We start from the raw sequence: 21,920 nt of genomic DNA, 5'->3' as shown, positions 1-21,920 counted from the left end.
AGTTGAACATTCTGTTGCTAGTGGCAACACCTGCTGGCATAGTTCCATGACAGTTCAGTTTCACTAGGATTGTTACATCCACCATTTTGTCAGATCAGTCACTGAGCAAATATTGACAGACACCTTTTTATCAACTCCCAAGATTTGTTGTTGCATTATCTGTATATACTCTTTTTTATTATAGATTTTAGGTACTGTTCTTTTGTCCTTTGTTAACTCAGTGCTCCTGCAACAACCTTAGTGCTAAGTGCTATTTGCTAGCTTGTTAACCAAGCTAGCAAATATGCCAGCTGTCTGGGGCTAATTCACTGCTGGGCTAACAGTTGTGTATTTTGCTAATTTTGATTTCACTATTATTGACTCTACATTATGTTTACTAGATTAATTAAATAGCAAATACTTTTTTTCTATGTGTCATTAGAGAAAATGTGACTAATTTGACAGCTAGTCTCTGTGAATTCAGCCTCCTTCTCCTGTACTCAAGTACTCAGTTATTGTGAGTACTGAGTACTTTACAATAACTTTGGTCTTTATAATCACTATTATTAAATTTGTTATCCAATACTGTTTTTTCACAGTTTTACAATTGCCTCCGGTAAAAACTACAAAGGACAGCTCCTGTCTTCAGCTTTGTGGATTTAGTATTAATAACCTCTTTAAAGTATATATATGTATATACACTTGTGGCTTGATTATAAATAAATAATCAAGCCATAAGTTGTTGTTTTTTTAATATACAGTCTATGTGTTTATAGGCTTTCATGAAGGACTACTAAACCAAGTATAAAAACCAATATATACTCTGTGTACGCTGCTTTACTCAAAAGTGCTATATGTAAGGTTTTGCTATTGCTACATAGCCGAAATTAACACTAACAGCTGTCTACTTCAGCCATTGTTGGATTTACATGACAAGGGTTAGAATATGCCCTCTGGGCATTGCTCCTTCTTCATCCTCCCATGCTGAAGTGAGGGTAGGCTGGATGCTACAGTGACTCACTATCAAAGCGGTATTACAAAACGGGATGAACTAGCTGGTTAGCATGCCACAAAAGAAGTGATAGAAATAGAAGCAAAACAAGAGTTAACATTGGCGTTGCTTTCCACCTCTGGAGACAGCTCTTGGTGAGTAAAGAAATTAAGTTTGAGGCTGAACTCACAACGTTTCTTCTAGAGTAAGTAAACAGCTGTTAAAGCTAACATTTGCTATGTAGCATTAGCAAAAACTTACATATAGCACCTTTAAAAAAATATTTTCATACAAATAATTTTCTTTTAATTTTCACAAACTGAGGTGGTAACTGATTAGGAAACCAAATGGCCATAAACTCATACAATAGTCTGGTTGAATACTTGTTTCTAGTAGTTTGGTTTAATTTTAATATCTTTTGTAAATTCATAAGCCGGCAACCACTAACAAAACTATGTAACCATGGCAAAATCATGAAATAATTGAAAGATCAGTACGGAAGCATTCATTATACCTTTAACTTTGTAAATTTAAATCTAAATTTAGACCCAAGACAATCAAAAATAAGTTAACACACTTTTGTTAAATGGTGGTCCTAATTTGCAATGTGAGAGAGTTTCAAAGATGGTTGTTGTTACGGTCTTGCGACCAAAGATATCCTGGGACAAAATTTGTACAGTGTCAGTAAATTAGAAAGACCATCTAACAATGTAGCTGCTACTACAACCTACGTCTACTAACCAATGAACAGGAAAGCAGCATGAAATGACGTGTTGATTAATGCGAGACTGGCGCCAAAGCCAAATTTAATAGATGGAGGTAAAACATGAAAAATTAAATGTTTGGGATTCCAACAAATAAGAAAATTTTGTTGGGTTGTGGCAGCAGAAGCCCTGTTTGTATAATTTAGTTTATGTGTAGCTTAATTGTTTACCATCATAGCAGTGCAGATGGATGATGCACGATGATGTTTTATTCTTGTATACTGACTTGCGTTGTGGCCTACAATTTAGTAGGTGTTATCACCATACAGTCTACATACATTAAACTTGATATCGTACCCAAGTTTATTAGATCCATGTCGCAGTGTGGCTTCCAATAAACTTGTAAGATTGCTGAAATCTCACAGTCTGTAGGCGCCTTTATTTGAACTGCTCACTGGGTTTGACTCCACCCCAGTCCATGGTTTTTAGCCAGGCATACTGAGAAAAGTATGAGTTTGTTTGGAAAAACTATCTCAACTAATACAAAATTAAAATATACAAAATTTTTATTGTAATTTCAAAGTCATTATTCACACAAGATAGAAATCACAGGCAAGACCAATCTCCTTCTTTATCGTATACACAGACAATGTCAGTTCATGTAGTGGAAACACACTCCTGGCACCGAGTGCTTAAATTAGTAGTGGTCATTACAATGACAATGTGAAACGTGACAAAATATTTTTGTAACAAGTGACAAATACAGTTAATTTTAAGATAAAGAAATGTAGTGAAAATCTTGTGTCTCTTAAAATGTCACTTTTCAAAATAAGGTAGGTAGAACAATTTGAAGCCTCTTCTTCCACGAACAGCGCAGCTGATGTATATCACATGGTACACTGGAGGATATACAGGAAATGACATTGTTAATGTCAACAAAACAAAGCATTTGTTTATTTGTGCAGTCAAAAAGCTTGCAAAAGAAGAACTAAATGATGAGTTTACCTCCAGGGATGAAGAGAAGAAATCCAGGAACAAAAAAAATAGCACTTGAAACCCCTGTAAGGATAATTTCATTAGTTAAAACACAGTAAGCAACACTAATCAATAGTTAAAATAAAAGAAAGCTTTGTTGCTGGGAGTTACATGAGAAGATTGATACCACTCTCAAGCCTGAACAGTAAATGTGAAGCTGCAGCCATGAGATGGTTAGCTTATTTAGCCTAAAGACCGGAAACAGGGGGAAAAAATTAGCCTGGCCCTGTCCAATGGTAACAAAATCCACCTACTGTGACTTGGAAAAATAACCTTACAGACATCCATTTACACTAATTTATTTTTCAGTTTTTATTTTTCTTTTTCTACCAAAAAAATTCAAGTCAATCATAGTAATACAATCATTGGTTCCAGACTTTGTTGCAAACTAAAATTTACCTTCCCATTGACAATTATCAAGTAATATTACCTGTATAACATGCTGCTACTGTATACGTGTGTTGTCTGGAACATCATGTACGACACTCCATACGCTTGAGAAAGGTGTTTTTCTTTTTTAAAAGAAAAGTAATTTCATTTTTCAACTTTTGCCATCTTCTGGATAATCAACAATCATGATCCTCATCTACAACCTACAGGCCCACCACTACTGTATGCTTTTGTTTTTCCAGCTCTATTTCTTCACACCAATTGTAAAAGCAGAGCTAGAAGACAAGTGGGACAGATTGGCCTTTAGTGCTGGGTTGGAAAACAGTGCACTATGTCATCAAAAGAACTTTGGCCTTGAAAAACTGATGCTTCTTCACCAGCAACCCAGTGTACTGGTACCACAGGGACAATATAAAGACAAGATGACACAGAGAACCACCAAGCTATGTTTGTGTGCAAAACCGACCTTCATAGACTCCAATAAAGACAAAGACATATCCTTAGTAATTTGTGAATTAGTATAATTAAATAGAGATGTTTTGTAATTGGTTGTTTCTTTTCCGATTCGTTCATTTATTTCATGAGTAATTATTTTGTTGAAAAATGTTGATTTCTTTATGATTTGGTTACTAGTTTCTTTCACTGCTTTTCTCCCTCTGTATCAGCTCATACAGTAATCTACTGTGTCTTTTCTTTAATTAATTTTCTAACATTTTAAACGTAACATTTCTTTTGAAATACCCAGTAGACATATTTAGCATGATGTGCTTGTTGATAATGCTTAAATTATTACTAATACTCTTGGATTTGGAATAACAGACCTATTAAGTCATTTCTGTACACAGAAATCAAAAGTTAGTTTACCAAAATGGTTTTTCTTTCTTACCTGCATTTGGATTCAGCTGTATGACAACACCCGTGAAAATAAGAGCTAAAAAGAAAAAGTGCAAAGGTACATCATTGCCATTTGGAGTAACCCCTTATGCATACGTAAATTCAACACTTCTCTTTTTCATGATATTTGTTGACTCTGGCAAAAATCTATTATACATAGAGGATCAAAAAGGGGACAAAGTTCAGTGTGTGAAGTGCCAGGTATGTCACTGATTGACACAACACTGAACAAACTACCTGGTGTGAAACTGGAAAAATACCTGAGGCAGTTTGTTTATGTTAAAATAATGAGGCATGTTTAGAGCTTCATACAAAGTGCCCTTGTATCATATAAGACAGTTTCTGTGCTTTTTAAATATTCACTTGAGATTGTAGCCATTTAACTGCAATTTTATGTGTTTCATCCAATTCCTAAACGATCTACATCTCGACCAACTCATGCAAAGGAGTTCACAGGGAGAGAGCCATTATGGCCCTAGGAAAACAAGACAAAAACAGGAGCAGAAGAAATGGATAAAATTAATTTGTTCTCTTGAAAGAAGTAGATTAATCATATCAGAATATTCAGGCTAGATATTTTAGATTTAATGATTGAGAAACACTTAAGACTCACCAACTCCAGTGATGAGGAGAAGGAATGAAGCAAGAACGACTCTTCTGTTTTTCTTCACGAGCGGGTGGGACACCCACCTGAGCAACACATTTTTTTTTGTAAGTAAGCGTGTTTGTTGTTTTCTTCTCTGCAAGTGTGTGAGTGTGTGTATGTGTGTTTCAGTCGTGTGAACTTACCCACAGCAGTGTGCAGAAAGCTGTGTGACAGAACTCAAGGTGCTGAAGGACCACTGGGAGCTGCAGTAAGACAGAGTCGCCGGGTCACTGTGGAGAGAGCAGAAACAGACTTCATCTCACACTCAAACAGCATGCAGATAAAGTAAGAAAAAAAAAACCCCACAACAAAATCACGTCAGTAGTCCTATTTCTAAGACCAACCTGATTTTGAAGAAGTTATTGAAAGAGGAATTGCCGTTGCTGCCCAAGGCGTCTTCATTTTCCAGATTCTAAAGGAACAGCAGACGATTAAACAGTTACAGTTTCAAGTAAACAATTTATAGCTTTATTTCTGCATACATGGAAGGAGCATGTGTACCTGATACTTCAGGTTACTGTGTTCAGCGGAGCCGGCAGCAGCGGGTGAGGGATGAGTCTGAGGTTTTGAGAAAGTGAGAGGACCAAATGTCATCTCTCCTCCTTCTCTGTCCTTGTCTTTGCCCTTCCACCCTTCTGTCTCTCCGTCTGACACAGCTCCCTCCTCATCTCCCTCCAACACAAAGGCATCATCGATACTAAACTGCGTTGCCATGGTGATCGCCTCTTACACCCCGAGGTGCTGTAGCTTGATGCTCACTGTGGGTAAAGAGATAAAATCAATGTTAGTCACAATACATGCACTTGGAGCTATGAAAGAGAAACATCTCATGGTGTCCTTTAGTGGTAACAACCCCTGTCTACACCAACGGGTTTTGCTACACTAGGCTAACTACGGGATTCTGGATTGCAGGGCAAAATAAGTGGAATTATTGAGCAAGTACAAGGTACTTGGAATTTTAATTTCTGTTGGTGTCAACGTGGGTATTTCTCTTTAAATGGGTTTAAGTACGCCCAAGTTTGGAGCTCATAATCAACCATGTAATACAGTTAATCACACTGAGGAAAAGCTCCAACACTGAAGTTTACCATGAAGTCGGAAAATACCCAATAAACTGCCTCAACCTGGCCGACATGATTGAGCAGATCGGACTAAAGCTGACTCAAATAAACCAGCCGGCTAACTGGCTCTGTTGTTGGTCTCTGCCATTGTTTGTGCTCTTTCCGTTAGTCGATCAGATGACCAGGGGGGAAACTTACTGTCTTAAGTAAATCTTTTCTCTAGCGAGGCGAAACTCGACTCCACGTCGTTAAGACTCGGGTCACATATTTGTACACTCTGTGGAAATTCAGTATAAAGCCCTCCTACAAATCTTCGTTTTGTTCTTGAATGCGAAAAACGCCTTGGTAAAAGTTTTGAACCTCTTCCTTTCTTTTTTTTTTTTTTTTTTAACACCCGGCTCTCGATTGCACACGACTGATTACGCCCAAAGGTCCCGTCGGGAGTCAGTCGGCTCAATCGAGGGTCGGTTTGTCGATTGACCCACTAATTTACACGAGAGGACGCACTTGTACAGTTTTAGGGAGTAGCGGGGGAGTAGTGGAACTAAGTACCCCGCGCCCCACACGTAGAAAGGCCTTCAATAAGCTTTTAATTAAATGTTTGTTTTTCTGTACAATTTTAAAATGTTTAGTATTGGTAAGAAGACTGAATCTAACTAGCCAACATTGCAATTGTGACCTTACTGATAGAGTACGACCAAGTACTGTTGGCTACTGAAGTACAGTTTTGAGGTACTTGAAAAATTTTACTTTTTACATTTAGCTGATACATATAATTAGTTTTCTGAGTATTACATAAGAGAAACTATGATAAATTCATAGTACAAAATGCTTTGTTGAAAATTAAGATTAAGATAGTGACCTACTGTATGTATAAAGTAACTTGTTTTTATTTTATTTTTCATCTACGTGCTTGTACATAGTAGTCATATGTATATGTTAATTTATCTTTTCTCAGCTTTGTTGTCCATATTTTGGCTATATCTCTCTCCAAGCAAACCTTATAAAAAAGTCAAAAGTAACAGATTTTTTTGGAGTAATATTTGATTAAATGTGGCATGACATAGTTCATTACTAATTATTAATCACTAAAGATGCATATGTTATCATTCAGTTATTTGTACACGTGACAGTTGATGTATGAAGAGATTAAAGGGGCCCATGCAAACTGTAAAACACTGTAAAATTGTTAGCATCTTAACACTTTACTTAGATAAAAGTCCAAGAATTTCAATTACCTAGGCTACTCATACTGAACAATGTTTCAGATAAAGTATTTTAATGTTACAGGTGGGTATTGTGCACCTGCTTCGTATACTGTTGGGTAATTTAATCTATAGCAATCATATGCTAAACCCCAAGTAACAAGTAATGCAGCTGTCAGACAAATATATAGCTGAGTAAAAACTATCAAACTGAATCTCTTAATTTGTTATATTAATAATGTAATCATTAGTAATGGTGACATAAATGTATTTTGAATTAGTATTTAATTAGACAGGTAATGGATAAATGAATAGATTGTAATATATTACGATTTTGTACAGTTTAAGGGGAGACCAAATAACACGAAACCTTAAAAGGTGAGTATTATGTTATTTGGTCAATTTTAATGGATTTTTTTTTTTTTTTTTTTTAACATTTAACCATTTAATATATTATAATTCAAATTCATTTATCTATGATTTAAGCCCCTGAATTGGCATCCTAATTGAAAAATTGAGGTACAAAGTACTGTGTGCCTGTAATGTTATTTTGCAAATTTGAAGGGGTTTTGCTGCTTAAAAAAACCTTCTTAATCCAAGCAAAAAATATTACAGTCAATTTATCCTAATCCTGAACAGCAGACAATACAAAAAAAAGTTAATTTTATTAATGTATTAACAAATTTCAAGATGTAGAATTAGACTCGATATTATAGGTAGAAGAATATTTGATTTTATTCTTCAATTTTTAAATTAAAAATTGTTTGAATTTACATAAAAGATGCAGCAAATATTGCCCTCTGGAATGAATAGTAGGTTGCACAAAATGAAAGCATTGAAGTAAAGGGACAGTGGGCTAAATGTTACTTACTGGTAAGTCAAATTGGGTAAAGTACCTCCAGTTTGGGATCGTGATGAAGCCAGTACGCTCCAAAATATAAATAAAAAACTTTACTTTAAAAAAGTACCAATTAATTTCATGTTTCCAATGAAACACTTCACCTTTGTCACATTGCCTACATCACTTTGAAACTTAGTGATATGTTATGATTGATCCACAAATGTCTCTGCCAATTGGCCAAAACTCAGCTTGTATTTTCCTTCCATTATGTCTGTGTGTGTGTGTATAGTGCCTCATGCAGTCTTTGGCAAAATCAAATTATGTAACACACTTCAGGAAAATACCTTTTATTATTCAAACTGAAAATGAGACGAAAAATGAGTGAAACTGCTAATCCACCCCCAGCTACTCATAACTACTGTGTGTTCCACTTGTCAAGACTGAGTAGGTATAATTGAAGAGAAAACCTGGACTTAAGCACTGATAGCATAATTTATACGATATCAATCTAAAAAAATAAGACATAACATGTAACCACAGGCATAGGAATCATTCCAATTAGTATCTGTTGCCAACATGTGAAACCATGTGGTTTCCAGAAAGTCAAAAGACCTGCATTATGCAAACAAACATCTCTAAGCCAACAGTCATTGATCAGTCATTGTTGGTTGCAGTTTACGGGAGCAGACAGTCAGAAGAGTTAGATCAAGTGAGCAGTGGTCGGATGTGGCAGAGACATTACTGGTAAAAACTGCTGCCATCACTGAATTTGGATACATTTGGAAAGTGAAGAGGAGTGAGTTATGTTATGTTTTTCTGACTTTTTTGTTGTTTAATGAACCAAAGCAATATTATTTACAATGTATTACACATTACTGGTATAAACAACTCTACATTACCTTCTGAGGTTTGTATGGGGTTAATCCCTGACAAAGGTGTACTAATTGCAATTGGAAGTCGAAGATGATTGCAGTTTTAAAAGGTTTTTTTTTTTTATCGGGAATATCACTGTGTTTCACAGATTGCGTCACATATTGATCTTTTTTCCGGCATGGTGCCATATTCATTTTGAAATCCTCACTTGCAAAACAACTCCATCAATTTGCTAATCTCACTTGACTCCCTTTGCTCTGTGCTCTGCTATAGATGAGACTACAGGCCATACTTTGCATCTTGCTGCAGCTCATCTTTGAGGTAAACTTGTAAACTTGAAATGTTGAATTAGCTCTTTGCTGTATGCCTCAGGCAGAGTGTTTACCGATATCTTCCGTAGTCATTAATTAGTTATCAAGAGGGCTTAAACCACATCCTTCTTGACTCTTGAATTCATCAGCTTGTTTCTGTCCAGCATTCGTCATGCACACATCTCCGGGCGATATCTGGTTCCACTCTGGAGCTGCCATGTCTCTCGTTCCAAACTGACTTCAATGGAGCCGCCATCACCTGGAAATTCAATGGTCTTACAACATTTCTGTAACTATCACCACCAGTCTCACTGTATTGCAGAAGTATACAGTTATATATTTTTACAGTTATATTCTTTTCTGAATACAGGTAAAGATATAGATGCACAGTCGTCTGGCTCAGTTAGAGTTAAAAAGGATGGCTTGCATCTCTATATATCCCCTGTAACTGCTGCCAGCGAGGGCGAGTATGTGTGTTTGGTGAAAGAGGACAATATGGAGATGATAAGGATGTACAACATCACAGTTGCTGGTGAGTTACACGCCTCTCTTTTACATGCATTGTTTATTTTGTTTACTCACAAACACAGTGGATTATTTTGATTTTGTGTAGATTTAAAATGGACATAGAGTATGTAACAATCAAAAAAAGTTTGACTCATTTCTGTCTCTCGCCACAGCATCAACTGGCTATACCATTAAGGTAACTGAAGGCTCAAAAGTGCACCTCCCCTGCCATTTCCCGCCTGGCATCCAAGTCGTGGCCAATGCACTCTGGTTCAAAGAGACGGATGTTGGCCAGAGGACACGGGTGAATCCTGAAGACGATTCGACAGATTATTTTAACAGACTTGAGCTGCTTTATCCACTTGACCGTGATCAGACCATTCTACTCCAAGACATTGTCATGGAGGATTCTGGAATTTACCATTGTGAATCTGCAGACGGGGAGAAGCTCAGCACCTTATACATTACTGTTGAAGGTAGGTTTGGCTACCTGTTCGATATGCTGCTGTGTTACTGCCATGTAATTTGGAACTATTAATTCTTATAGTAAATGGCAAACCAACAAGCTCTAAATTAGTATTCACTTTAACAGCTATAAATGCACGATGAAGCCTTAATATACAGTAAAATGCAGTGAATTAAATAAAGATCTGATTTCCAAACCATGTTGAGGTGTTGTTGTAAAAAGTAGGTGACACATTTTTGTACATTTTTAACTGTCTGCTTAACTTCCTTTCAGCTGCTCCTACCCCGGTTCCTCACTCTTGCGCGGGCTTCACCACAGCATGGGAGCCGTGCCAGGACGTGAACAGTCGCACAGGGGAACCAGTTTTGCAGGAGTCCATGGCAGAGTTTTCCATGAAGCTCTATTCTTACCTCAGAGAGTCATATCCTTCTAGCAACTTGCTCTTTTCTCCTATCAGCATCAGCGGGGTGCTCTCGCATTTGTTGCTAGGTATGAAAAGGGAAGCAAGTTCTTATTTGCTTTTATCAATTGGACAATTCTTAATTATTGTTAAATATTCTTAAAGTCTGGTTATATTCTATATTTTTCTTATTTTCGACAAATCCCATGACAAGACAAAACCCCAGAAATGCTCACCAGTGTACCAACTCCAGCGCTGAAAATATTTGACAATGACACAATTTTACAGTTTGAAAAATACTTCTAAAAACTACAGTGCCCAACTGTTTAAGTGAATGATTACGCCTTTTTAATAAATTAAAGTATATATTTGTTATATGCTGCTATGTTACTGCACAAATATTTTTTATTTATATATATATTTTTTGTTTTCAGATGTGTAGATCTTCAGTCAGAAGAAATACTGTAGGCAGGGGAATTTGGAGAGTATCGAGAGATGTACTAACTCATCATTTGTTTTGGTTGTTTCATGGCATTTGTTGACATTAAGAAAAATATAGAATGACGCCAGCTTTTGCCTTTAAGATTCTTTGGTCTAACAAGCAACATGACAAGAAAACATTTATATAACTTGGAATTTGCATAAAACTTTTCTCACTTTGAAATGTCACATTATTTTCCTCTACTTGTATTAAATGTTACACATACCTTGCAGCTTTCTATGCCACTCTGAAGTACATATCTTTCTATATTATGTCTTTTCTTTGTTGTGGTACCTTCAGGTGCAAGGGATGACACCCGCAAAGCCATTGAGAGGGCGGTCTGTGTACCTCACGACTTCCACTGTGTTCACTTCCAGATGAAAAAGCTAAGAGAGAAGTTGGCCAGCTCCTTGCAAATTGCTTCTCAGATCTACTATAACCCACGTACTACTATCACAGTGTGAAGTGCAAAAATTGGCCACTCTGTGTAGAGAAATGCAATCAAAGAGAAAAATAAAGAGATTATGAGTGCATACAAAAGCTAAAAGGATCTTTATCTCTGTAGCTCATCATGGTTTCTCTGCTCTTTTCCATAGAAATGAATCCGAGTGAGTCCTTTACTAACCAGTCCATTCAATTCTATGAAGCGGAGCCCACCAGGCTGCTGGAAACCAGCGAGGAAAACGTACAGATGATCAACAGCTGGGTGGCAAATAAAACTAAAAATAAAATCACACAGTTGGTTGACTCCATTCCGCCCAGTACACAGCTGATCCTGCTCAACGCTGTCTCCTTTAGTGGTCAGTAAACTGTGTGTGCACAAGTGCCAATATGTGCATGTGAAAACAGTAGAAAACTAATAAACTGTGTGTATGATTGCATCAGGTCAATGGAAGGCCAAGTTTGATATGAAACCAAAGAAGGGTCATTTCACAAAACTGAACGGTGATCTGGTAAAGGTGCCTATCCTTTATCAACAGAGATACATGGCGGCTATGGCGCAAGTGGTTGAGCTAAAGGCACAGGTAACAAACACCCATCTTAACCCGCCCATTTACATACTATATACAGCAGCTGTGAGCCGCGTCAGGCAAAGATGCTGCACTAGATGAAAGGCAATTAAGGCACTTTAAACCCTTAGGGCCTGATTGCCACAATAAGCTTCAACATTCGAACTCCTTTTCAGAGGAATAACTCAAGCATAATACACATATTTTTATATTCAGTGTGACTTATTGTTTCTTAGGATATTATCCTTTTCAATGTCCATCTTGAATAAACACCCACAAATCTGCTTAAAAATCATAGAAAAAAAGATGTTAATTCTAACTCCAGAACTTGCCTGAGAATCATCATGTTTTTAAGTTTTCTTTAGTATCAAAGTAATACAGTGATAGTCGTAAGTGTATCCATAGGTACATTGCAAACAGAAACAGCTATAACTATAGCTAATTCAGCATACTATTAATGGCGGCAATTTGCCAAATATAAACAAATATTGGCTAAAAAAAATGGTGCTCTAGTTGTTGCCCACAGCTAGCTGTGCCCCATGGCAGCATTATAATTCCTGTTTGCAGCTCCCACAGTATTATGGAAACTGCTGTTCCAAAACTTAGAGCATGATTATCGCCCAAATCGCAGTGAGTAAAAGAATTATCTTAGGAGTAACAGAATCCATTAATATTCACCTTTTTTCATGTTGCATCGTCAGTATTTTTTTAGATTATAAAGGAGACAGGGATCAAGCCAGTAGATAGTGCCAGACTTTGAGAACACTTGTTTTTTTTAAATTTTGCCAACAGGTAGCGAGGTTTGCTCTCTCAGGTGACAGCAGTCTTTACATCCTGCTGCCTCGCTCCAACGATGTGACTGAGCTGCAGCAGGTGGAGGAGAAGATGACGGACACAGCTGTGCGTCAAATGATTGAACAGATGAAAACTACAGCTACTCAGCACATCGAGGTTACTCTGCCACAAATCAAGCTGGATGTCCAGCCAGACATGAACATACTTATCAAGAAATTAGGTTTGTTCTTCTTTCATAGGCTTTTCTGTCTGCAAATTCTATTATTAACACCACACACTGAATACCACCCATGCTTTCATCTTGTGTTTTACTTTTTTTCTAGCGGCCAGCAGACAGCCAATAGGTTCCATTTGTGAAATATGCCTTCGCATCTGCTCTTTGATTTCCCACCATCATATTTCTGGACTTTTCTCTTTTTTCCCCAAACAGGGCTGTCGTCACTGTTTGAGGGTGCCAACCTGTGTGGCCTCTACTCTGAAGACAAGGTGGTTCTAGACGATGCCAGACACAGAGCCTTCCTCGCACTGACCGTAGATGGAGTAGAGGCTGGCGCCGTCAGCTCGTTGTCGTTCTCTCGCTCCTACCTTTCCTTCTCTGCCATGCGGCCTTTCATCCTGCTGCTGTGGAGTGACCAGGCCAACGTGCCACTCTTTATTGGCAGAGTAACTGACCCGTGAGCAAGAGAAAAGGGGATGTGGGGGTGGAGGTAGTGGTGGGGGTCACAAAGAGAGAGAGGGAATGGATATGTAACAGATGAGCATGAAAGAAACAAAGATATGGTAAAAAAATAGCTGCCTGATTGAAACACAAGTCATTCCATTATGTTACTATGTTTTTTTTTTTCAGAAAATCCAGTTGATTTTTCAAAACTTGATATAAAACAATATAAATTCAATATCAGCGCTGTTCCACGTTGTCACTAAAGTGAGCCTTACAAAAACATATACACAGGCTTGGATGTTTTCAAAGATGATGATGAATAAACACATATGGACATATGCTGCCTGTCTTATGTTTTCGAAGAATTGAGCACAATGTGGATCATTCAAAGGAAGACAGACGAGCACTGAAACAACTTCAGTTTATTTTGCGAAGTAGTTACACAAAACCACCACAGGATGGCAGCCATACTGTGTGACTGACATTGACAGTGAATACACAGGGACTGCAGTAGTGAATTCCCATCTCACTCCCATCTCAGCCCTGCTGCATCATCACCACTGATATCAATTTAAGGAAGACATGTGTCAAAATCAGTGACGGTAAAGGTTTTGTTTTTTAAAGCAATAACTTGCTTGGTAAAGCACAGCAACTGAGCAAAAAATACCCTGAATCATTGTATTCACAAACAAATACACACTGATGGTAAGAGACTGAATGGATGGCATAGACTGTAAACACATCGGCATTCAGAATGATCTATTATACAAGCTGACGGTGATTGCTAAACATGCAGCTGCATTTCAGATAAAATGATCACATAAGCTACGCGGGGTCAATAGACAAGAGCTAGAAAATTTGGTGGCTAGAAACAAAACCAACAGACAGGAACAAGCAACCATCCAGCCAGAACTGCGGACTCTATCAGGTCCCTTTCACCCAGCCTAACCCCACACAAGGTATTCCCAGAAATGCATCTTTGATGCTTGTATAACATGATTAATGTTATTGTTTTGGTTTGATTATCTCACTGCTGACGTGCTGGGAGTTTTAATGTGCATAGAGAAAGTACAGAATAAACCCACCATCCTTGCCCAACCATCATCTTAAGGTCATTTAAGCTCTTACTGAAAATGTGTTTAAGCTCACTGTTATAACACATAGTTTAGTTCCAAGCTTTTATAATGCCCATGCCCTTTCTATTCTAAACCGAATGCACCACAGAGGGGTCCATTTTTTGCCGTCAGTGATGAGACATTCACAAGGTTGTCGAAGGACACCAAGCGTATGAGCAGCCGGATCGATTCAACAGTCAGAAAACTTCCGGGGGCCACTGACTGACGGTGGGTATGCTTATGTGAACCGGCGTATGGCCAGAGAAGTGGTGATAGATGTACCGTGGAAATACATTTGATATCCTGGCAGGCATTTAGACAATTCAGCAACAAGCTAGCACATATACACAATCAATATGCAGATATATGTGCATCGAGACAGGTAACATATATGTAGGGTAATAAGTGTGCAATCTAGCATAGCTTCCCAACATCTTGGATCCTGGTCTGTGATAATCCACTGTCTCCTACTGCCAAATATGTTTCCATACAGGTTGTAATCTCCTTTTATCTCCTGAGGTTAAATCATGGAGGGGGGGGGGGTCCGTTCTCTATGTCTGCATTTCTACTAACTGCACACAGTTTATCTCAGCAGGCAATCCTATGTTTCACAGACATGGACACAGCAGCCCCAGTGGTCCTGTCTCATTTCCAAAGAATTAAATATATGCCGCTACAGACCTGATATCTAATAGGTCAGAAATAATGGGATGAACGGAACATTGATCACAGCAATAACTCCCTCTGATGGGTGATGGAGATTTCAGCCAAATTTTTCCCACATACTTTTTTAGAGTCCTCACAAGGAGAGGTACTTGGGGTGTGTAAAGATGGATTAGGGGTCCCTATTCTCTTAGATCAGATAACAGGACCAATCAAATGCCTGAATTTTCAAATGAATATATTACTGGGATAATATTGCCCTGCAGGAAGAAAATGTTACATCGTCTGACTCTGCTGGAGCAGAATTGGAGTCACTGAGGTGAACATGCTTCGATCCTGTTGAAATCTGGTTCCTAATGCTGGAGTTAAGTGAAGGTACAAACGGTACCTTACAAGAGCAATATCCGTCCTGCGTGCCATGGACACAACTTCGGCCGTTCAGCAGAAAAGTCCGAAAGAGTGGCCAGAGGTTATGTATCAAGACATACTCTATTCTTCAAGTTGCCCTATGACTGTCTGGCAACGGGAGAGAGAGATGGCAAAGGTCTGGCACACATGATTGACAGCTTGTTAGTGTCCTCCAGCCGGGAACATTCGCACCACTGATGCCTGTGGCGGTGGCGGAGGATTTCTCTCTTGTATGTGTCTTTCTCGTCCTTTGTTATTATTTCTTCACACCTCTGTGCTTCCGAAGTTGGACGGAGGCATTTTGAATGGGGCATGATGCGATACAGAGAGGCACACACTAAAAAGACAGTAAATGTAGGCACTCATATTCTCATAGCCCTCATGCGCGCACACAGACACACACACACACACACACATACACACACACACACACACACACACACACACACACACACACACACACACACACACACACACACACACACACACACACACACACACACACACACACAAACATTCAAACATGCACATATATGCTGACATGTTAATGTCTGGTACGAACGTATATAGGGAGCAACTGTCACTGAAAGTCAACAAAAAGACATAAAAACTAGAACACTGAAACAGTAAAGGTACAAATCCACCAAATGGATCATTTTGTGCTTTATAATACGGTGTGTTGTTTTGCATCAGATCAACAACCACTAAAATAGAGACTTCTCCGAACAGAATCCCCCTTTTATAACATCCCCGCTTCTGTAACTATATACCACATCATGAGTAACTAGGGTGCACACACTGTTGGCCCCTTTCACTTAATGAATTTGAGTAAGTTCGTCTCGAATCTTTTCATTAGGTGTAAATTTGAATGACAGAGTATGAGCAACTTCCACAATACAGTAAGGTCTAAACCACAATTTAGTGAGTATTGTTTTGTTACGTCAAGACTTTAATGAGGACATTATCACAATTTGGTTCACCTTTAAAAAAATGTATTCAGATTACACCTTATTACCATCACTGATATTAGTATGAATATCATATACTAATACTTGGTGCTGTAATTACTGGCATTATATAATGGATTTCATTTTCAACATTATTATTATTGCATGTTTTTATCCTCTTTTTACTGCTTGACTTAGTCCATGTTTCCAACATCACTCAGTGAGACACGTATGTGTGTGTGTGTGTGTGTGTGTGTGTGTGTGTGTCTGTGTGTGTGTGTCTGTGTGTGTGTGTGTGTGTGTGTGTGTGTGTGTTTAAATGTATATGTATGCATGAATGTCTTGTGTAGTCTAGTCGGGTTTGTCACTGCTCGGGGCTCCTTGCTGTGTGAGCGTATGCCAGTACTCCACTTTCTTCCCTTTGTTTTTGAGACACTCGAACCAGTGTCTGAGTCTCTGTCCGCTTGCATTGATGCCCAGCTCCACTCCACCTGAAACCAGAGGCGGAAAACAGAGAAGAAGAGTCAGGAGGTGAGGGTAGTGGGTGAGAAAGATGGGCGACGAAAGGAGAACTTTAGAGGAAGTCAGGAAAGAAATGACAAAAAGAAAGACCAGTAGTGGAAGAAACACTCAGATCCTTTACTTAACTAAAAGTATCAACACAATAATGTAAAAATACTCCATTACCAGTAAAAGTTCTAAAGAAAAATGTCTCTGTGACTGATAAATTATTATATATCACATTATTAAATTGTTAATACTGATGCATCAATGCACATGTAGCATTTTATTGTTGTAGCTGGTCAATGTGAACCTAGTTTTGACTACTTTTTACAGTACTACTACTACTACTATTTTACAGTGCAGTAGTTCAGCCAAGGGTTTAAAAGGGTCATAAGAGAAATCTGGAGGGATGTGAGATGATTAATAGGTAGAGAAGAAGAAAAAGCAAATTTTAATGTTTTTTATTTTTTGGACTTCTCTTTTTCAGCTAGTCGTTAGCTGTGTCTGTTTGCTGTTTGGTGCTAAGTCGGTAGCGTATAGTACAGTGGCTCTTTAGAGCTTTCTCGCAGCAACTCATAGGTGTCTGAAGTGTAACAAGGAGCCCCAAGTAAACACTGCAAGTACAGTACCTGAATAAAAGTACTTTCCTGCCACAACTGGTGGCATCATAAAATAGCAACAAATAAGAGGACAGACATTTTGTATTCCTTTTAAAATTCCATAATATGTAACTGAGCTAGGGAAATAATGTACATCAACATTCAGGCTAATAAAGATAATTATTTTTTGACTGGCAGATAGACATGGGAGCAAGGTAGGAAATAAACGGACACTCAAGACAAATTCCTCCAGGCAGAGAGAAAAAGAAACAGACAGGTAGCTGGGGAATTACAAGAAAGTGAGATTTAGATATGGTACATGGCAGCTGAATGTGATGGGTGGGGGGAATAAATATGCAGAGAAGCAGGAAATGACTCAGGTGAAAGTGAGTGGAGGTGATAGAGGCGCTGGTGGAGAGGCAGACTGGGAGACAGAGAGATGCAGGCAGTCATTGCACCGAGCTTATTGCAAAGCCATTTCCCTTGGTTGTGATTGCACAGTTAATGGAGCGTGACGTTTTAAACAAGGTATTTTGGCGATGCCGGCTCATCTGAGCTCGGGAGTGCGCACTGCCTGAGATGCTGCTGCTGGGAGGAGCCTTCAAGGGTTTCGTAGCCTGTATCCTCCTTCCCTTTCCTCTCCCACACGCAGACACATGACTTGGAGAGCAGGTCTAAACCTTCTGATAGAGTTTCAACAGGATAATCACACACAACACTTTGTCACCTCCGCCCCCACAACACTCCCACCACCTCCGGACAGAGATCGATGGAGTGTTCCCAGAGCCGGCTGGTTGCTAGTGACGAATGAACGAACAGCCATCCTGACACGTAATGGGGGACAGAAGAAGGATGAGGAACCGGAGCCGGATGAGATGACACAGACAAGGGTGAGGCTGATGCGCTGGTGAGCAGATGTTCACAAGCACTCGCACAGGTTTTATCCTGTTCTCTGTCTGCTTATTTTTACACAAAATCCTCCTTAAACATGTGCAGATAACACTTCGGATGAAACCATTTTGTTTGAAGCATACGAAACCCATTAAAAACCAGTACATTAGAAATTCTATTAACACAGCTTTGAATACAACCTGTTCAAATGAGTTGTCATTTTGGTGATCAGCACTGACAGCCCTAAAACACTTATAACTAAGACTTGTGACTTGTCCTGAAGGACCTGAGACTTGGATTGGAACCTCCTTTGACAAGACTTTTGACTCAAGACATTTGACATGGACTTGTCTCGTTTGACTTGAGACTTGACTTTTACCTGCCCCAAAACAAACATCGATCCAACTTTTTCTCTCTTGTCTGATACCAAATCCGATAACCCAACTCAGGCTGTCTTCCGAGTACCGATCCAACACCATTTCCATGCGGAAAGGCATGAATCTATTTACCTTACTGCATGGAACCGATTAGACATTTTTATGAAAGGTAACATGAGGCCAGGGATTGCTGTACCACTTGAAACTGAGGCAGCGGCCTAATGTGACTAAATGAATGTACGTAACTTATGGCTGAATCATTGAATTTTATAACAACATTGACGAAATAATTGTATTTAACATGGCCGATACCTGATCTGCTTATTAAGATCAATATCGGTGTTGATACTGATCTGGTGTATTGGATTGGCTCATCCTCACTTACACATCCTCAGACTTCACTTGCACCAAAAGCCTTAAAAACGGGTACTATCTATAGTGTCTCTTTCTTTAGCAGTTGTATTATGTTTTCTGTGAGGTTTAACAGTTTTCCTGTAATATGACATTAGACATTGTAAATGTAAAACACAACATGGCAAACTCAAAACCAGAGGTTTAGATTTAGTTCAGGGTGAAGATGAAATTTCCCATCTCTTCTCGTCTATCGATTGCTCCCTCGAGTCATCCACTTGATTTATTGCCTGTGTTTCTTGTGTATTTTTGCCCTCCCGTTTTTTCTCTCATTGTTCAGTTTTCTCCTCAATGTATCTCTGAAATCTCACCTTTTACCATTTGGCATCCTCTATATCTTCTGCTAAGCCTATTAGTCTGCTTGTTATTGCTCTCACGCTTACACTAGTGCAGTGTCATTGTGTTCCCTCGGCTTCTTTATCAACTCGTTTTCTCCATTCTTCTTTGTCTCAGTGTCATTTTTCTCCCAGCCTCAATTAACATAAGTCGTAAGGTGCTGTAACTGAACCTGTAATGATAATGGTCAAGAGAATGACTGTTATCTGCAGCTCTACGTTAGACTGATGGCCATCCGCCCAGCAGGGCTAATAACTCACTGGGCTTATCTAAACACCGGGTGTTTTCCACCAACCCTCCCACCCTGCCGCTGTCTCTCACACACATGTGAGCACGCACACAGTAGACAGAGTAAAACGCTTTGATCTGAAGGTCTTCAAGCTCACAGGGCGGTAATCCATTCTCAATGTGCATCCCCACTAGTTCCCCACTCCCTAAGCTCCCGTTGCCGTGATATACAAACCAGGCCGTGCCAAAGCTGTTTAGCAGTCTGATGAAGCAGCAGGGATCTGATGTGCCAAGACCATGAGGGATGGGGATCCAAACATTTCCTTTTTGCACACCATAAAACTCTCCTTTGCCCGCTTAATTGTTCTCTTTATGCCTCATGATTACCCCTCATCTCGCTGCATTTGTTTTTTTTTTTTTTTTTTTTACTCCTCTGTCCGCCCACGCTTGGCCTTGTTTTTATGTTTTCCGCAATTGCATCGCTTTCATTCAAACACTCCTATGCAGTCATCTACTTTGGTGGTACTGCTGCTGTCCTCCCCGCCACACCACAGTTTCTCTCAGCCTACCTATGAAGTCGTTGCTCATTCCCAAGTCGTAGTCCCACACTGAGATCTCCAGGGTTTTCTTTGCCAGCTGGTCCAGGGGTACTTCATATGAAAACTCCTGTGCAGGTGGCGCACACAAGAGCATATTTATATCAATGATTCATAAACACAGGAGTTGAAAGGAACTGAATTTGTAATCTAGTTCATTTTTTAGTAGAAATATGCAGATTCATGCTGAGAACACATTCCAGGAAATGTCAAATTTGAAGTACTTCTAAAAAGGTATTAAAATTTGACTGCTCTACATGACAGAAAGTCATGTGGAGCTCAGTTGAGAAATGAATTCCTCATCGTTCTTCAGTCCCCCACTCCAAGTTTATTGTGGTTATTTGCGTAGCAAGAGACATGTTTACCTCATTGAATTCAGGGTTGAGAGTCTTTTTCTTCACTGAAGTCTTGTACTTGGACTTTTTCCCCATATCTGGCTGCAAGATGCTGAGAAAGACAGAAAAGAGAGAGCAAAAGCTAAAGAAGACATAAAATTATCAGGACCTTGTACACTCTTCAAGTTTTCTCCAACCTCAGGACAACACATAGCTTAAACTTATACGAGTAGATTGACATTTTGGTAAATAGGCTCATTCGCTATTTACGAGAGTGGTAACAATCTTCTCAGATTGTTACCACTCATGTCTTTCCTGCATTAAAAATGTAACTTCAGCCAGCAGCAATTAGCTTATCTTAGCATAAAGACTGGGAACGGTGGAAAGTGCTCACGTTATGCTTTGGTTTTTTTCACAAATTAACAAATGAGAAATATTGTGTTACTCAGAGAGCTTTAGAGGTGTTCGTAGGTGTTACCTTGACACAAAAGTAAGGCTACTTGTTTCCCCCTGTTTCAAGCTTTTGTGCCAAGCTAAGCTAAGCAAAAAGACTACTGCTGGCTGTAGGTTCATATCTATCCTGCAGACATGAGAAGGGTATCAGTCTCCTGATCTAAGTCTCTGCAAGAAAGTAAACAAGTGTATTTCCCAAAATGTCAAACTATTTCTGTGGTTCCAGTCTGGTTGTAGCCTATTGATATGCGTCTGTAAAGAAATGGAGCAAATGCTAAGCAAGGACAACTGTAAAAACAAGGTTTGTAAAATGGAGATCCTCAAATACATTTTATCGTTCAAAGTGGGTCAGAACATTCATTATTTCTGAGATCCAAGTATTCAATCCATGAATTTATTATCTTTTGCCCTGCTGTGACAGTAGCCCTCGCTGAATGGCAGAAACAAAGGGAGACAGAAAGTTTGCAAAATCTTTTGTTGAGATAATTGTGACCCAGAAGTCCTTTGTACAAAGGCGGGGACAGTGAGCTAGTGAAACAGAAAGAGAAAGAGAAAGAGAGGGAGAGACAGCAGACCACAGCAAGATCACAATCATGCCTAGGATGGAGGAGTCCACGCTCCAGCAAAGAGGCAACAGAAGGATTGCTAAGGGGCAATGGGAGTCATCATCAGCATAAATTCCAAGTCAAGATGTTCAGGTAGTGAGATATCTCACTGCTCCACTCGCCCCCCCCCCTCAGTGACAAATCCTGGCCTGACAGCTGATGCAGGAGATGGGCTTGGGGCTGTTGCTGCAGAGCCGGAATC

At 39.1% G+C, this 21,920-nt stretch overlaps 3 protein-coding genes across 5 annotated transcripts in view; 1 reads left to right on the top strand and 2 right to left on the bottom strand.

Moving 5' to 3' along the window:
* Positions 1 to 2,222: 2,222 nt before the first annotated feature.
* tmem134 (transmembrane protein 134) lies at positions 2,223 to 6,162 on the bottom strand. Of its 2 annotated transcripts, none has more exons than XM_040145084.1 (8): positions 5,899 to 6,162; positions 5,141 to 5,397; positions 4,984 to 5,051; positions 4,783 to 4,869; positions 4,607 to 4,683; positions 3,986 to 4,030; positions 2,680 to 2,733; positions 2,223 to 2,573 (listed from the first exon to the last, which is right to left on the bottom strand). In XM_040145084.1, exons 2-8 carry the CDS (start codon positions 5,351 to 5,353, stop codon positions 2,491 to 2,493), a joined length of 627 nt encoding a protein of 208 aa, XP_040001018.1. In that variant the 5' UTR covers positions 5,354 to 5,397; positions 5,899 to 6,162; the 3' UTR covers positions 2,223 to 2,490. The 2 variants fall into 2 exon arrangements, with proteins under 2 accessions (XP_040001018.1, XP_040001019.1); XM_040145085.1 differs by lacking the exon at positions 5,899 to 6,162 and adding an exon at positions 5,728 to 5,869.
* Positions 6,163 to 8,419: 2,257 nt separating this feature from the next.
* serping1 (serpin peptidase inhibitor, clade G (C1 inhibitor), member 1) lies at positions 8,420 to 14,281 on the top strand. Of its 2 annotated transcripts, none has more exons than XM_040144982.1 (11): positions 8,420 to 8,490; positions 8,893 to 8,940; positions 9,095 to 9,203; positions 9,301 to 9,462; positions 9,611 to 9,913; positions 10,177 to 10,392; positions 11,085 to 11,228; positions 11,381 to 11,584; positions 11,670 to 11,809; positions 12,587 to 12,809; positions 13,020 to 14,281. In XM_040144982.1, exons 2-11 carry the CDS (start codon positions 8,893 to 8,895, stop codon positions 13,265 to 13,267), a joined length of 1,797 nt encoding a protein of 598 aa, XP_040000916.1. In that variant the 5' UTR covers positions 8,420 to 8,490; the 3' UTR covers positions 13,268 to 14,281. The 2 variants fall into 2 exon arrangements, with proteins under 2 accessions (XP_040000916.1, XP_040000915.1); XM_040144981.1 differs by having other exon boundaries at positions 8,420 to 8,542.
* A 2,453-nt stretch (positions 14,282 to 16,734) lies between these two features.
* The window catches only part of doc2d (double C2-like domains, delta), a 28,658-nt gene continuing 23,472 nt past the window's right edge, over positions 16,735 to 21,920 (bottom strand). Inside the window, exons 8-10 of the mRNA XM_040146845.1 lie at positions 20,691 to 20,772; positions 20,299 to 20,395; positions 16,735 to 16,874 (exon numbers count right to left, since the gene is read on the bottom strand). Coding sequence (XP_040002779.1) covers positions 16,735 to 16,874; positions 20,299 to 20,395; positions 20,691 to 20,772 — 319 coding nt within the window. The remainder of the gene's footprint in view (positions 16,875 to 20,298; positions 20,396 to 20,690; positions 20,773 to 21,920) is intronic.

Source organism: Xiphias gladius, chromosome 15 (assembly GCF_016859285.1).
Source record: "Xiphias gladius isolate SHS-SW01 ecotype Sanya breed wild chromosome 15, ASM1685928v1, whole genome shotgun sequence".
NCBI classification, from domain to species: domain Eukaryota; kingdom Metazoa; phylum Chordata; class Actinopteri; order Istiophoriformes; family Xiphiidae; genus Xiphias; species Xiphias gladius.
This window is presented reverse-complemented; position numbering and strand designations above follow the sequence as displayed.

Bases quoted from the DNA above. Each gene is read 5' to 3' on its own strand.
- tmem134 (XM_040145084.1), bottom strand. From the start codon at position 5,353: ATGGCAACGCAGTTTAGTATCGATGATGCCTTTGTGTTGGAGGGAGAT. The intron at 4,031-4,606 runs GTGAGTCTTAAG...TTTTCTTTTTAG, and splicing joins TCTCCTCATCACTGGAGTTG to CTCTTATTTTCACGGGTGTT. The intron at 2,734-3,985 runs GTAAGAAAGAAA...TTATCCTTACAG, and splicing joins ACAGCTGAATCCAAATGCAG to GGGTTTCAAGTGCTATTTTT.
- serping1 (XM_040144982.1), top strand. From the start codon at position 8,893: ATGAGACTACAGGCCATACTTTGCATCTTGCTGCAGCTCATCTTTGAG. The intron at 9,204-9,300 runs GTCTTACAACAT...TTCTGAATACAG, and splicing joins CATCACCTGGAAATTCAATG to GTAAAGATATAGATGCACAG. The intron at 11,585-11,669 runs GTCAGTAAACTG...TGATTGCATCAG, and splicing joins CAACGCTGTCTCCTTTAGTG to GTCAATGGAAGGCCAAGTTT.